The 16,788-nt window shown below is 44.2% G+C and overlaps 1 protein-coding gene across 5 annotated transcripts in view; it reads left to right on the forward strand.

Moving 5' to 3' along the window:
* Positions 1 to 16,788, forward strand: part of fer1l4 (fer-1 like family member 4) — a 397,456-nt gene that overhangs the window by 14,964 nt on the left and 365,704 nt on the right. For 4 of the 5 annotated variants that reach the window (XM_059981116.1, XM_059981117.1, XM_059981118.1 and 1 more), the window contains exons 1-2: positions 9,619 to 10,064; positions 16,469 to 16,524. In XM_059981116.1, coding sequence (XP_059837099.1) covers positions 9,986 to 10,064; positions 16,469 to 16,524 — 135 coding nt within the window. In that variant the 5' untranslated portion in view covers positions 9,619 to 9,985. Of the gene's footprint in view, positions 1 to 9,618; positions 10,065 to 16,468; positions 16,525 to 16,788 lie in introns of those variants that run through there. The other variant, XM_059981120.1, reaches the window with a different exon arrangement.

Below are 16,788 nucleotides of genomic sequence, written 5' to 3' on the forward strand. Positions count from 1 at the left end.
ACAGGTTCCAGAGGATTGGAGGGTTGTGGATGTTGTTCTCTCATTCAAGAAAGGGAGTAGGGATAGCCCAGGAAATTATAGGCCAGTGAGTCTTACTTCAGTGGTTGGCAAGTTGATGGATAAGATCCTGTGTGGCAGGATTTATGAATATTTGGAGAGGCATAGTATGTTTAGGAATAGTCAGCATGGCTTTGGCAAAGGCAGGTCGTACCTTATGAGCCAGGTTGGATTTTTTGAGAATGTGACTAAACGCATTGATAAAGGTGGACCCATAGATGTACTGTATATGGAGTTTAGCAAGGCATTTGAAAAGGTACCCCATGTAAAGCTTATTGAGAAAAGAAGGAGACATAGGATCCAAGAGGACATTGCTTTGTGGATCCAGAACTGGCTTGCCCACAGAGGGCAAAGTGTGGTTGTAGATGGGTCATATTCTGCATGGAGGCCGGTGACCAGTGGTGTGTCTCAGGGATTTCTTCTGGGACCCCTAATCTTTGTGATTTGGAAGTGGAGGAATGGGTTAGTAAATTTGCCGATGACACAAAGGTTGGGGGTGTTGTGGATGGTGTAGAGAGCTGTCAGAGGTTACAACAGAGCATTGATAGGATGCAAAACTGGGCTGAGAAGTGGCAGATGGAGTTCAAACCAGATAATGTGAGGTTGTTCATTTTGGTAGCTCAAATATGATGACAGAATATAGTATTAATGGTAAGACTCTTGGCAGAGGGATCTTAGGGTCTGAGTCCATAGGACACTCAAATCTACTACACAGGTTGACTCTATGGTTAAGAAGGCATATGGTGCATTGGCATTCATCAATCATCAGATTGAGTTTAAGAGCCGAGAGGTAATGTTGCAGCTATATAGGACCCTTATCAGACCCCACTTGGAGTACTGTGCTCAGTTCTGGTTGCCTCACTACAGGAAGGACATGGAAACCATACAAAGGGTGCAGAGGAAATTTACAAGGATGTTACCTGGATTGGGGAGAATTCCTTATGAGAATAGGTTGAGTGAACTCAGCCTTTTCTCCTTGGAGAGACGGAGGATGAAAGGTGACCTGATAGAGGTGTACAAAATAATGAGAGGCATTGATCATGTGGATAGTCCAAGGCTTTTCCGCAGGGCTAAAATGGCCAGCACGAGACAGCATAGTTTTAAGGCGCTTGTAAGTAGGTACAGAGGAGATGTCAGGGGTAAGTTTTTTACGCAGAGAGTGGTAAGTACGTGGAATGGGCTGCCGGCGGTGGTAGTGGAGGTGGAAACAATAGGATCTTTTAAGAGACTCCTGGATGGCTACTTGGAGCTTAGAAAAAAGAGGGCTATGGGCAAAGTCTGGGTAGTTCTAAGGTAGGGACATGTTTGACACAGCCTTGTGGGCCGAAAGGCCTGTATTGTGCTGTAGGTTTTCTATGTTTCTAATCACCTGATTCTGGCATGATCCCTGAGGACTGGAAGATTGCAAATGTCACTCCAAACTTTAAGAAGGGAAGAAGGCAAAAGAAAGGAAATTATCGGCCACCTAACCTCGGTGGTTGGGAAAGTGTTGGAGTCTACTATTAAGGATGAGTTTTTGAGGTACTTGGAGACTAATGATAAAGTAAGTCAAATCAGCATGGTTTTTGTAAAGGGAAATCTTGCCTGAGTAATCTGTTAGAATTCTTTGTGAAGTAACAAGCACGGTGGACAAAGGAGAAGCAGTGGATGTCATTTACTTGGATTTTTAGAAGCCATTAGATAAATTGCCTCACATGAGGCTGCTTAACAAAATAAAATCCTCTGGTGTTACAGGAAAGATACTGGCAGGGATAGAGAAATTGCTGACAGTCAGGAGGCAGCGGGTGGGAATAAAGGGGCATTTTCTGGTTGACCTCCAGTAACTAGTGGTGTTCCTTAGGGGTCAGTATAGGGACTACTACTTTTCACATTGTTTGTCAGTGATTTAGATAATGGAATTGATGGCTTTGTGGCAAAGTTTGTAGATGATATGAAGATAGGTGAGGGGATAGATGGTGTTGAGGAAGCAATGTGATTGCAGACAAATTGGAAGAATTCCCATGGTGGGGGAGTCTAGTAGAAGAAGGCATGACTTAAGGATTGAAGGGCACCCATTCAGAACAGAGATGCGAAGGAATTTTTTTAGCCAGAGGGTGGTGAATGTGTGGAATTTGTTGTGGAGGTCAAGTCATTGGGTGTATTTAAGGCAGAGATTGATAGGTATCTGAGTAGCCAGGGCATCAAAGGTTATGGTGAGAAGGTGGCGGAGTGGGACTAAATGGGAGAATATATTGGCTCATGATAAAATGGAGGAGTAGACTTGATGGGCCAAATGGCCAACTTCTGCTCCTTTGTCTTATGGTCTTGTGGTCTAAAAAAAGTGGCAGATGGAGCACAGTTTTGGGAAATGGATGATAATGCATTTTGGTAAAAGGAACAATAGTGTGGACTATTATGTAAATGGTGAGAAAGTTCAAAAATCAGAGGTGCAAAGGAACTTAGGAATCCTCATACAAAACTCCCAGAAGGTTAATTTACAGGTTGAGTCTGTGGTAAAGAAGGCAAATGTAATGTTGGCATTTATTTCAAGGGGAATAGAATACACAAACAAGGAACCAATGCTGAAGCTTTATAAGATACTTGTCAGGCCACACTTGGAGTATTGTCAACTGTTTTGGGTCTCTTATCTCAGAAAGGATGTGTTATCACTGGAGAGAGTTCAGAGGAGGTTCATAAGGATGATTGCCGGAATGAAGGGGTTAACATATGAGTAGCATTTGGCAGCTTTGGGCCTGTACTCACTGGAATTTAGAAGAATGCAAGGGAATATCATTGAAACCTACTGAATGTTGAAAGGACTAGATAAGATGAATGTAGAGAGGATACTTTCTTTGATGGGGGAATCCAGAACTAGAGGGGACAGCATCAGAATTGAGGGGTGACCCATTTGGAACAGAAGGAATTTTTTTAGCCAAAGAGTGGTGAATCTGTGGAATGTTCTGGCACAGACTGTCGTGGTCTGTGCCACCTGACTGTTGTGTCTGTTCTGGCACAGACTGTTGTGATGGCACAGAATGTTCTGGCACAGACTGTCCGCATATTCAAAGCGAAGTTGATAGATTCCTGATTGGTCAGGGTATCAAGGGATATGGTGAGAGGGCAGGTGTTCGGGGTTGAATAGGATCCAGGATCAATCATGATGAAATGATGGAGAGGGCTGAATGGGCTAGTTCTGGTCCTATGTCTTATGGTCTTATGGTCTAAGGATTCAGACAGATTAGGAGAATGGGCAAAGAGGTGGCAGATGGAGTACAGAGTCAGGAAGTGTCTGGTCATGCTCTTTGGTCGAATAAATGAAATGGTTGACTATTTTCTAAATAGAGAGAAAATACTAAAAACTAAGGTGCAAAGGGACTCGGGAGTCCTTAAAGGTTAATTTGCAGTTTAATTCTGTGGTAAGGATGTTCGTATTCATTTCAAGAGGACTGGAATATAAAAACAAAATTGTAATGTTGAGACTTTATAAAGCACTGTTGAGGCCTCGCTTAGAGTTTTGTGAGCAAAACTCAATCCCTTGAGTGCTCCGTGGCAGGTGCTGATGCTTTTTTTTGCTGGTGGGGAAAAGGGGGATTGTTGCTTGCTGCCGCTTACGTGTGGGAAGGAGGGGAGCTGGGGGGGACTTAGGGGTTCTAACATTTAACTGTCATTCATTCTTTGGGGCACTCCTCTGTTTTCATGGATGGTTGCAAAGAAAAAGCATTTCAGGATGTATACAGTTGGCCCTCCTTATCCGTGAATTCCACCAACCGCGAATCACGAAAACCCAGAAGTGCTCTTCCAGCACTTGTTGTTCAAGCATGTACAGACTTTTTTTTCTTGTCATTATTCCCTAAACAATGCAGTATCACAACTATTTACATGGCATTTACATTGTATAAGGTATTATAAGTAATCTAGAGATGATTTAAAGTATATGGGAGGATGTGCGTGGGTTATCGTGGATCAGAAGTTCTCTTACTCAGCAAGTCGGAACAGGTACATCCGGTATTATTTAGCGTCAGTTAGTCAAACATTTGTCTTAGTATATGGTATATATTTTATCTTTCTATGCATACAAAACACTTAAGAACATATGTTTAAGCGCCGGGCTCGGGAACTCCTTCCTGAGTTCGATCCAGTGACAGACCACTATCGAGTGCGCTCTCCACCGTGCCGGGTTGCTGTGAGGATCAAAAACCCAAAACCCAATAGTTAAACCACTGTGTTGCTTGGTAATAATTGTATTGATTACCTGACTAGCAGACCACAGTACATGCGTTTGCAACACTGTGTGTCAGACAGAGTGATCAGCAGCACTGGGGCTTCACAGGGGACTGTCCTGTCTCCCTTTCTCTTCACCATCTACACCTCGGACTTCAACTACTGCACAGAGTCTTGCCATCTTCAGAAGTTTTCTGATGACTCTGCCATAGTTGGATGCATCAGCAAGGGAGATGAGGCTGATTACAGGGCTACGATGGGAAACTTTGTCACATGATAGACAATAGACAATAGGTGCAGAAGTAGACCATTCGGCCCTTCTGAGATCATGGCTGATCATCTACTATCAATACCCGGTTCCTGCCTTGTCCCCATATCCCTTGATTCTCCTATCCATAAGATACCTATCTAGCTCCTTCTTGAAAGCATCCAGAGGATTGGCCTCCACTGCCTTCTGAGGCAGTGCATTCCAGACCCCCACAACTCTCTGGGAGAAGAAGTTTTTCCTTAACTCGGTCCTAAATGACCTACCCCTTATTCTCAAACCATGCCCTCTGGTACTGGACTCTCCCAGCATCTGGAACATATTTCCTGCCTCTATCTTGTCCAATTCCTTAATAATCTTATATGTTGCAATCAGATCCCCTCTCAATCTCCTTAATTCCAGCCCAGTCTCTCTAACCTCTCTGATGTGAGCAGAATCATCTGCAGCTTAATGTGAAAAAGACTAAGAGGCTGGTGGTGGACCTGAGGAGGGCTGAGTCACCAGTGACCCCTGTTTCCACCCAAGGGGTCAGTGTGGTGTTACGAAAGATGAACAGCTCTGATGGGTAGAAGGGTGCAAGGTTGCCATGTCCCCCTCCCCTGGGAGAATTACAAACCGTTACTGTTGCCAGGCTGTTAATGAGAGAGAAAGAGATGGAACAAAACATACTGGGACTGGAACATTTGCTTCAGACAAGGGTGAGATAACACCGGAGGACAGAGACCATACTATGACTCCTGTAAGACTCACAGCTCTGGATAGGGCTGTTTACTTGGTACTATTCTGTTCATTAAAATTCCTCAGTGGACAGCCGGAGTGGGCTGGTTTGATGGGCTAAGCCATTCAAAACTGATTGACACCTGAGACCCCGTGAGTAGGGATAAAAGTGAGGTCTGGGGAGACACCCCTCAGACGCACCAAGAGACGCACTAGTGAGCACTGCTTAAGTGTTGGAATCCACAAGAAAAGTGTGGGTCATTGGAGACCGAACGAAGGATCGGTCAATTTTAACTCACAGTGTTTATAGCGAGGCCGGTGGGGGCTTGTGTGTGTGTCCACCCTTGCCTGGGTGACGAGTCCACCATAGAAGAACGGTCTAGCTCAGGGGTCAGCAACCTTTACCACTGAAAGAGCCACTTGAACCCGTTTCCCACAGAAAAGAAAACACTGGGAGCCGCAAAACCCGTTTGACATTTAAAATGAAATAACACTACATACAACGTTTTGTTTTGCCTTTATGCTATGTATAAACAAACTATAATGTGTTGCATTTATGAAATTGATGAACTCCTGCAGAGAAAACGAAATTACATTTCTGCATGCAACAAAAACATTTTGAACTCCGAAAAAAAGACGTTAGGTTGAAGGTTACTTTTAAGTAAAATACTCAACGTCTATTTGAGTCCTTCTTGTATTTATGAAAAACGCCAAACTTAAATTTGCCACCAGCAGCAAACCAAAAATAACGTCAGCCAGCTGTCAACCTGAAAAATGAAAGGACTATTTCACTGAACAATGAAAACATATGAATATACGTAAAATAATAGGCAATTAAAATATTTATCATACTTGTTCAGGTTGACTCACACCTGACAATGCAGTCGTATTCAGTAGGGATGGATCGATGCTTAGGGGAGTGACCGGGAAGGATAATGTGTTTTTTTCCTCTCTGAACTCACAGAAGCGTTTCCCAAACGATGTTTGCATTGCGATGATTGCAGAATGTAAATACTCCGAATTTATCATGTCGTGACCTTGTTTGAACTCTCTCAAATTGGGGAAGTGAGACAATGTGCCTTTCTGTAAATCTCTGGCAAGCAACGTCAACTTGCGCTCGAATGCCAAAACATCCTCCAACATGTGCAGGGCTGTACGTCCTTACCCCGTTGAAGAGTTGTGTTCAGCGTGTTCAGGTGCGCTGTCATGTCTACCATGAAGTGTAGCCTTTCCAGCCACTCTGGCTGTTCCAGCTCAGGAAAGTTGAGCCCTTTGCTGCCCAGGAAAGTTTTCACTTCTTCCAGACACGCGACAAAGCGTTTCAGCACCTCCCCTCTGGACAGCCAGCGATAAAAACACGTTGTAGCGGTGTGCTACACGCAGTCAGTAAACTGCAGTCAAAGATAGCTTTATTCGAACTAAACAGCCTTGCTTTTAAGCCTCCCTCAACCCGCCCCCCATGGGCGTGGATGCTGCAAAAGACACATACTCACAAACCCCCGTAGGCTATCTCCCTTAGCCTGAACGCTGGCTAATTGTGAGCCGGTTCGGATGTGTCAGGAAATGGGTCGCCACAACGTCTTATTTAGATTGTACAAGATCACCATTATCTTCAAATTTAGAATTACATTTCAAAAACTAACAAACTAACATAAAATACATTTTAATTAAATACTGACCATGTAGCGGTGTGCTACACGCAGCGCTAAAATTACGACACGGAGTCGGTAACTGCAGTCGAAGGAAAAAACTTTATTCGAAATCTTCAGCCTCACTTTTAAGCCTCCCTCAACCTGCCCCCCCGTGGTGCAGAGGCTCCAAAGCTCTGTGCTCGCAAACCCCCGTAGGCTATCTAATTGTGAGTCGGTTCGGATGTGCCAGGAAAAGGGTCGCCACAACCAATTATTTCCCAAAGCAACAGGGAGCCGCAGCACAGACGTAAAAGAGCCACATGTGGCTCCGGAGCCGCGGGTTGCCGACCCCCAGTCTAGCTAAAGGACAGAGGGGTCATACCTGAATGGCCACAACAACACATCAACGGATCAAGAATGTAAAGGAAGGATTGATGGGCTGTCACTGTTTGATCTCTCTCTCTCTCTCTCTCTCTCTCTCTCTCCAACAATTACAACACATCGACCAACAACTACCTCAGCCTATATGAACTGAACTGAACTTTATACTTTCCCATGATACTTCATTATCCCCTAGACATCGATAGAGTTTTTTTTATTATTGATTATTATTATACCCACACTTTTAGGTTTAGTTATTGCTAATGTGTATTATCTGTATATTTGCATTGTTGATTTTGATTTGTATATTTTACTAATAAACACTGTTTTGAAAATAGTACCAGACTCCAACGGACACTTCTATCTTTGCTGGTAAGACACCCAGTTACGGGGTACGTAACAGTGGACATGGTGGAGGATTACAAATACCTGGGGATATGAATTGACCATAAACTGGACTGGTCAAAGAACACTGAGGCTGTCTACAAGAAGGATCAGAGCCGTCTCAGCGTTTTTAGGGTTATTTCGTCAGCGGTTTGAGGTCAGCCAGTGAGAACGGTTTGAGGTCAGCCAGTGAGAACAGCGGGAAGATGCTGTCCAAGTTGCATGCCATCTTGGACAATGTCTCCCATCCATTCCATAATGTACTGGTCAGGCACAGGAGTACATTCAGCCAGAGACTCATTCCACCAATATGCAACACTGAGCGACATAGGAAGTCATTCCTGCTTGTGGCCATCAACCTTTACAACTCCTCCCTCGGAGTGTCGGACACCCTGAGCCAAGAGGCTGGTCCTGGACTTATTTCCACTTGGCATAATTTACTTATTATTATTTAATTATTTATGGTTTTATATTGCTATATTTTACCTATTCTTGGTTGGTGGAACTGTAACGAAACCCAGTTTCCCTCAGGATCAATAAAGTATGTCTGTCTGTCTGTCTTTCATTGGGGCACAGTCTTTCTCACTTTATCCATTAAAATTGTTCCAATCGTTGACCAACTGTAGCTTAACGCTTTTCCAATGACCGACGGTGTTTCACCTCTTTCTGATCGCTTTATTATTTCCACTTTATTTTCAATCATGATCGTGAGCAGAAACACTGCGGATTCAGATCTCTGCCGCTGGGTCCTAAGATCCACTGCATTAAGCCAGGTTGAATAAGGGACTTGAGCATCCACGAATTTTGGTATCCGCGAGGGGTCCCGGAACCAATCCCTCGCGGATAAGGAGGGCAGACTGTATTGTATACATTTCTCTGAGATTAAATGTACCTTTGAAACCTTTGAATTTTGCATCAGTCCTCAATGTGGAAGAAACTAGCAATATGCCAGAAATCTGTGTCAGAGGTCAGAAGTGAGTGTAGTTGCTGTTACCAAGGTGAAGGTGCTTGTGAACTTGAAAGGTATGAAGTTAGATAAGTTACCTGGACCAGGAGGACTACACCACAGGCTTCTGAAAGAGGTGACTGAAGAGATTGTGGAGGCATTAGTAATGATCTTTCAAGAATCACTGTTTTAGAACCATAGAGTCATAGAACAGTACAGGCCCTTCAGCCCTCCATGTTGTGCCGGCCCATATAATCCTTAAAAAGAGTACTAAACCCACACTACCCCATAACCCTCCATTTTTCTTTCATCCATGTGCCTGTCCAAGAGGCTCTTAAATACCCCTAATGTTTTAGCCTCCACCACCATCCCTGGCAAGTCATTCCAGGCACTCACAACCCTCTGTGTAAAAAGCTTACCCCTGATGTCTCCCCTAAACTTCCCTGCCTTAACTTTTTACATATGCCCTCTGGTGTTTGTTTTTTTTTCCTAGGGCACAAAGAACAAACACCAACACACACAAAATGCTGGTAGAACACAGCTGGCTAGGCAGCATCTATAGGGAGAAGTGACCAAACAACATTTTCTGGAGTGTTTCTGGAGGACTGGAACTTGCAAATGTCACACCACACTTCGAGAAGGAAATTATTGGCCAGTTAGCCTGACTTCAGTAGTTGGGAAGATGTTGGAGTCCATTATTAAGGATGTGGTTTCAAGGTACTTGAAAGCACATGATAAAATGGGCCGAAGTCAGCATGGTTTCCTTCAGGGGAAATCTTGCCTGACAGATCTGTTGGAATTCTTTTAGGAAATTATAGGCAGGATAGACCAAGGAGGGTCAGTAGATACCTGGATGATGAACGTTGTCAATGAGATCCTGCTTCATACACCCAGTTTTTAATATAATTGTTAACAGATGCTGCGGGGAGGAGGGAATGCGCCACTTTGATTATTATTACTTCACGTACGCCTAAAGTACGGTAAGCATTTCGTGGTAAACCGACAGGTTGTTTAGCGAATGGCAGCTCACTGTGCTGGGCTGGGCCACGTTGGCGGGATGCTTCGGGGATGAGGAATGTGAATTCCTACGCAAAGGTGTGTTCGCAACAGGGAGTGAAAGGCAGTTGTGTGAGAAGGAATGGACGCTTGAGGCGGTGTCTATTTAAATAACTTCCTTTGTTAATGTTTATCCGGGATAGAAGGCGGAAACGTCTCAGGTTTTGTGAACTTGCTGCATTGGGCGTGGGTTCTTTGACTCAAAAATAATCTGATTGAGCAAGCTGTCGCCCAGCCCCGAGTAGCAGCCGGGACTTCGCTCGGAGACATGGAGGATGCAAACAGGTGCAGGACCTGAACTTTGACTAACAGCTTTAAAACTCTGGCGGCGAAGTCTGGGGTCTCACTATGTCGCTTACACTGTTCCTGAAAAAGATTTATAACCTGGGCGGCAGATATGACAGACTCGTTTCGATCACGTTCAGAGGTAAGGATCTGCCTTACTCTCCCGACCTGCCACATCCCGGCAGAGGAGAGATTGTGAGTTTACGATTGCAGGGGACGCGAAGGACACCAGCGCCTGGCGATATTTGTTTTAACCACATCTGCCAGACTTCCAGCTTCTAGATGCTCACAGATGTGTGTGCGTGCGTGCCATAGTAGACGTCCAGGATTGTTTTCTGTGAAGGGGAGGGGTATGTTCGTCTTTATACAGAAACCCCTCCTGTAGATGGGCAGCTTCACACAGATTTTATTCAGCTGTCCCGGTTTCTGTAATGATCAGCCTCGTATGGAGTACTTGTCTTTTTCGGCAATAAAACTTAAAAACCTAGAATCAGGAGGGCTAAAAGTGGCCACGGGATGTCCTTATGTGAGTAAAATTAAAGGGAATCCCAAAGCATTTAACACTAAAGGGAATGGACTAGGACCACTCAAGGGCAAAGGAGGGAATTTGATGCCTAAAGCCAGAGGAGGTGGGTAAGCTACTAAATAAGTACCTTATATCACTATTCACCAAGGAGAAAGGACATGGAGAATAGCAAAATCTGGGAGAGGCCTGCTGGTATTCCAGGGCATGTTGGTATCAAAAAGAGGAGGTGTAATGGCTCTTGAAGAGCATGATCAGATATAAGTCGGTCTTCAGGGTCAGCTGAATGGTCTATTTCTACTCCTGTGACATATGGTCATATGGTTTTATAAAGATGATTGACAAGGGGAGGGCAGTGAATGTTGTCTACATGAACTTAGAAAAACTTTCGGCGAATTATCTTGTTGTAGACTGATCCTGAAGGTCAATGCATATGGGATCTATCCGGATTTAGCAGATTGAATTCAAGATTGGCTTGGCTGTGGAAAACAAAGGGTAGAGGTGGGAAGGGTGTAATTTTGAGTGGGTTCTGTGACCGGGAGTTTTCTGAAAGTATCGATGCTGTGTACTCTGTTGCTTGTGATGTATATAAATTAGTTGGACAAAAAATGTAAGTGGGCTGATTTCAAAAAACCCAAAATTTGGCAGAATTGTGGACAGTAAAGGATTTGGCAGGATATAGGCAAATGGTAGATTTGGGTAGAGAAATGGCAGATGGAGTTTAATATGGCAAGTGTGAGGGTTTGTACATTGGAGTGTCAAATGTAAGAGGAAAGTGTACAGTAACACAGAAATATACAGAGGGATGCCTCCCTCCCAGATGCGCTGAACAACTTCTGCGCTTGTTTCAAGACAGAAGATAATATGGTGGCGAGGAAGTCCACCCCTCCTCCAAATGACCAGGTGCTGTGTCTCACCATGGCTGATGTGAGCAGAACCCTGTGCAGGGTCAACTCACGGAAGGCTGCTGGACCAGACAATATTCTTGGCAGAGTGCTTAGAGGATGTATAGACCAGCTAGCAGATGTTCTCACTGACATCTCCAACATCTCCCTGAGCGTTCCAACATTCACCATTCCAACGTGCTTCAAGACTGCCACCATCATCCCCATGCCAAAGAGGTCTTCTGTGTCCTGCCTCAAAGACTACCGTCCCGTTATACTCACATCCATCATCATGAAGTGTTTCGAGAGGTTCGTCATGAGGCACAACAAGACCCTGCTGCCCCCCTCACTGGACCCCTGCAGTTCGTGTACTGTCCTAACCGTTCATCAGACGACGCCATTGCCATCACCCTCCACCTGGCCCTAACCCAACTGGACAAAAAGGACACATATGTTCGAATGCTGTTCATAGACTTCAGTTCACCTCAGTCAGTCTGGATCGGGAGCAGCATCACTAACACCATCATACTGAGCACGGTGGCCCCCCAGGGCTATGTGCTCAGTCCACTGCTGTTCACTCTGCTGACCCATGACTGTGCAGCAACACACAGCTCAAATCACATCATCAAGTTCACTGATGACATGACCGTGGTGGGTCTCATCAGCAAGAATAATGAGTCAACTTACAGAGAGGAGGTGCAGCAGCTAACGGAGTGGTGCAGAGCCAACAACCTGTCCCTGAATGTGAACAAAACAAAAGAGATGGTTGTTGACTTCAAGAGGGCACGGAGCAACCACTCCCCACTGAACATCGACGGCTCCTCGGTAGAGATTGTTAAGAGCACCAAATTTCTTGGTGTTCACCTGGTGGAGAATCTCACCTGGTCCCTCAACACCAGCGCCATAGCAAAGTCCAGCAGCGTCTCTACTTTCTGCGAAGGCTGAGGGAAAGTCCATCTCCCAACCCCCATCCTCACCACATTCTACAGGGGTTGTATTGAGAGCATCCTGAGTAGCTGCATCACTGTCTTGTTCAGAAATTGCACCATCTTGGATCGTAAGACCCTGCAGCGGATAGTGAGGTCAGCTGAGAAGATCATCGGGGTCTCTCTTCACGCCATTACAGACATTTACACTACACGCTGCATCCACCAATCTTCCATCCTTGGACTCACTTTACACCGCACGCTGTCGGAGCAGTGCTGCCAGGATAATCAAGGACACAACCCACCCAGCCAACACACTTTTTGTCCCTTTTCCCTCTGGGAGAAGGTTCAGGAGCTTGAAGATTTGTACGGCCAGATTTGGGAACAGCTTCTTTCCAACTGTGATAAGACTGCTGAATGGATCCTGACCCGGATCTGGGGTCATACATTCCAAATATCCGGACCTGACTTGCACTATCTTACTTCCCCTTTTCTATTTTCTAATTATGATTTATAATTTAAATTTTTATTATATTTACTTCGATTTGTACTCCAGAGAGCGGGAAGCACAGAATCAAATATTGCTGTGATGATTGTAGGCTCTAGTATCAATCATTTGGTGACAATAAAGTAAAGATCAGCCATGGTCTTATTGAATGGTAGAGCAGGCTCGAAGGGCCGGATAGTCTACTCCTGCTCCTATTTTGCACTGGGAGCTATTCAATAATCAAATTCTACCAGCAGGGTAGAATTTATCCTTGAACCTGGAGAAACATGCTTTAAGACTTTTGTACTTTCTGCCCAATTGGAGAGGATATCAGAGAGAATATTTGGGGTGGGTTGGGCCTGTACTTTAATTCTATGCTCTTCTGAAAATAACCGCAAAGTATTAATCAAGAAACAAACTAATGTATTCCACATTTATACCTTTCTGGTCCCTAATAGGTCTTACTATCTCTAGAGATCCTATTGTTCTTGATGTATTTACCTTCCTTGTTATGAGAGTACCTGTTTCCAACACCATCTTGGGCAGTTCTTTCCAGGCCTTGACTGAGTTAATTTAGTCCTTGTGCAGGGTCGTGGCTCAAAATGCTGCTTAATCTACTGAGTTCCTCCAGACAGTGGTTTTTGGTAATTGTGAGGCAGCAGCTCTGCCAAATGTGTCACTGTGTTGCCCTACACAAGGGACTCCCACACTGGGGTCCATGGCCCCTTAGTTAATGGTAGGGGCCCATGTTCATAATATAAAAAGGTTGGGAGCCCTGCCATAAACCATTCATTCCTTCATTATCCCCTGTATCCTTCAAGTCTCCTGAAACCTTTTTAACTTGCCAACATCTCTCTTACTTTTTCTGGATTCTTGTTCAGCCCTGATTTGTAACTCCTCCGTTTGCAGAGACCAAGGAATTAGCCCTCCTAATTCCTTGTTTAAGTTCTTTCCTGTTTCCTTTGTTTTCTTCAATGGTGTTGTCTGATTTTAGTTTCATAAATCCGAAGTTCCCAGACTTTGCCATTCTTCCATACTCACAAGGTTCAGCCCTGACTTCATTTCTGTCTTTGCAGAGTTTTCATGTTCTCCTTTTGATCATCTGGCTAGCTCTTTCCCAGTTCAAGATTCCAGACTTAGTTGGATTATCTACAAATTGTTTCAAGAAACCCTCCTGGAAGCAATGGGAGCAGCTTCTGTGGGCACCTCAACCACCATGGTCCACATTGGACCATAGGGCCTGCTTCTCTGCATCTAACATATTCTACACTATTGAAACCCCTTACACTAAGGAGGTCCCAGTCAACACTGCAGAAGTTAAAGTCACCCACTGCAATAACTCTGATCTTTTTTATACATTTTTCCATCATCTGCCTACATATTTGTTCATGAAGCTCCTGCTGGCTATTATAAGGTTTATAATCAAACCATTGTGTTGTAGAAACATAGAAAACCTATAGCACAATACAGGCCCTTTGGCCCACAAATCTTTGCCGAACATGTCCTTGCCTTAGAAATTACCTAGGGTTGCCCATAGCCCTCTATTTTTCTAAGCTCCATGTACCTGTCCAGGAGTCTCTTAAAAGACCCTATCAAGACCCTATCATATCTACCTCCACCACTGTCACCAGCAGCCCATTCCACACACTCACCACTGTCTCTGTAAAAAAAAAACGTACCCCTGATGTCTCCTCTGTACTTACTTCCGAGCACCTTAAAACTGTGCCCTCTCATGCTAGCCATTTCAGCCCTGGGAAAAAGCCTCTAACTATCCACACGATCAATGCTTCTCATCATCTTATACACCTCTAATTCTTCTCCAAGGAATCCTTCTCTAACCCACCAAGGAGAAAAGGCCAAATTATTCAACCTATTCTCATAAGACATGCTCCCCAATCCAGGCAACATCCTTGTAAATCTCCTGTGTACCTTTTCTATGGCTTCCACATTGCACCCTTTCTATGGCTTCCACAATCCTTCCTGTAGTGAGGCGACCAGAACTGAGCACAGTACTCCAAATGGGGTCTGACCAGGGTCCTTTATAGCTGCAACATTACCTCTCAGCTCCTAAATTCAATCCCACGAATGATGAAGGCCAATGCACCGTATGCCTTCTTAACCACAGAGTCAACCTGTGCAGCAGCTTTGAGTGTCCTATGGACTCAAACCCTAAGTTCCCTCTGATCCTCCACACTGCCAAGAGTCTTACCGTTAATACTATATTCTTCAGTTCATAATTGACCTACCAAAATGAAGCACCTCACACTTATCTGGGTTGAACTCCATCTGCCACTTCTCAGTCCAGTTTTGCATCCTATCAATGTCCTGCTGTAACCTCTGATAACTCTCCACACTATCCACAACACCCCCAAACTTTGTGTCATCAGCAAATTTACTAATGTATCTCTCCACTTCCTCATCCAGGTCATTTATAAAACCCTACTCACGAAGAGTAGGGTTCTCACAACAGATCCCTGAGGCACACCAATGGTTACCAGCCTCCATATACCTTCTTAACCACAGAGTCAATCTGCACAGCAGCTTTGAATGTCCTATGGACTTGGACCCCAAGATCCCTCTGATCCTCCACAATGCTAAGAGTCTTTAAACTATATTCTGCCATCATATTTGACCAACCAAAATGAACCACCTCACACTTATCTGGGTTGAGCTCTATCTGTCACTTCTTAACCCAGTTTTGCATCCTGTTGATGTCCCACTGTAACCTCTGACAGCCCTCCAGAATATCTACAACATCCCTAATTTTGTGTCATGAAGAGAAAGAGTCCTAGAACAGATCCTTGAGGCACACCACTGGTCACCTACCTCCATACAGAATATGACCCCTCTACAACCACTCTTCACCTTCTGTGGGTAAGCCAGTTCTGAATCCACAAAGCAATGTCCCCTTGGATCCCATGCCTCCTTACTTTCTCAAAAAGCCTTGTATGGAGTACCTTATCAAATGCCTTGCTGAAATCCATATACACTACATCCTGTGCTCTACCTTCATCAATGTGTTTAGTTACATCCTCAAAAAAAATTCAATCAGGCCAGTAAGGCACAACCTGCCTTTGACAAAGCCATGCTGACTATTCCTAATCGTATTATGTCTGTCTAAATGTTCATAAATCCTGCCTCTCAGGATCTTCTCCATCAACATACCAACCACTGAAGTAAGACTCACTGGTCTATAATTTCCTGGGCTATCTCTACTCCCTTTCTTGAATAAGAGAACAACATCCGCAACGCTCCAATCCTCTGGAACCTATCCCATCCCCATTGATGATGCAAAGATCATCGCCAGAGGCTCATCAATCTCCTCCATTGCCTCCCACAGTAGCCTGGGGTACATCTCATCTGGTCCCGGCAACTTATCCAACTTGATGCTTTCCAAAAGCTCCAGCACATCCTCTTCCTTAATATCTGCATGCTGAAACTTTTCAGTCCGCTGTATATTTCATATTACTGAGCTGTACTCATGTGGCCTTGCCAAATGAGCCCTTCAAGATGTCCTCTCTAAGTAACACTATGACATTCTCAATACATTCTCAGTTGCAAAAGTACTCTTGTACTTCCTCATGTACTTTGTCGTCCTTTAATTATTGACATGCTGACATTAAAAAAAAATGTAGATATTCTCAGAATAACAATGACATGGACTGGATTAGCATTATCATTAGTGATGTTGAATAATTAAGAATGTTTTCCTTAATCTGTTCTTAGGTTATACATACTCTGCTCGAAGACCACAATGTGAATACGAGGCTATAATCAATGAGGTAAGATTTAATATTTGGGTTAATGTTATTTCATTCAAAACAGAGATTTTGGAAAATAAAATTTCCCATGTCATCCAGTAACCAAATATTTCCTTGCCCTCGGTAATTGCACATTTCCTTACTGCTTTGCTCTGTGGAATGTAAGACAATGACAAAACAACAACATGTGACATAATATCAGTTTTGTGGGAGTTGGGAGAGAAGTTCAATAACATGATAAGTCATTGTGTATTTCTCGAGACGGAATTTCACTGACTTGTCAAA

The sequence above is a fragment of the Hypanus sabinus genome, chromosome 9 (assembly GCF_030144855.1).
Source record: "Hypanus sabinus isolate sHypSab1 chromosome 9, sHypSab1.hap1, whole genome shotgun sequence".
In the NCBI taxonomy this organism is placed as follows: domain Eukaryota; kingdom Metazoa; phylum Chordata; class Chondrichthyes; order Myliobatiformes; family Dasyatidae; genus Hypanus; species Hypanus sabinus.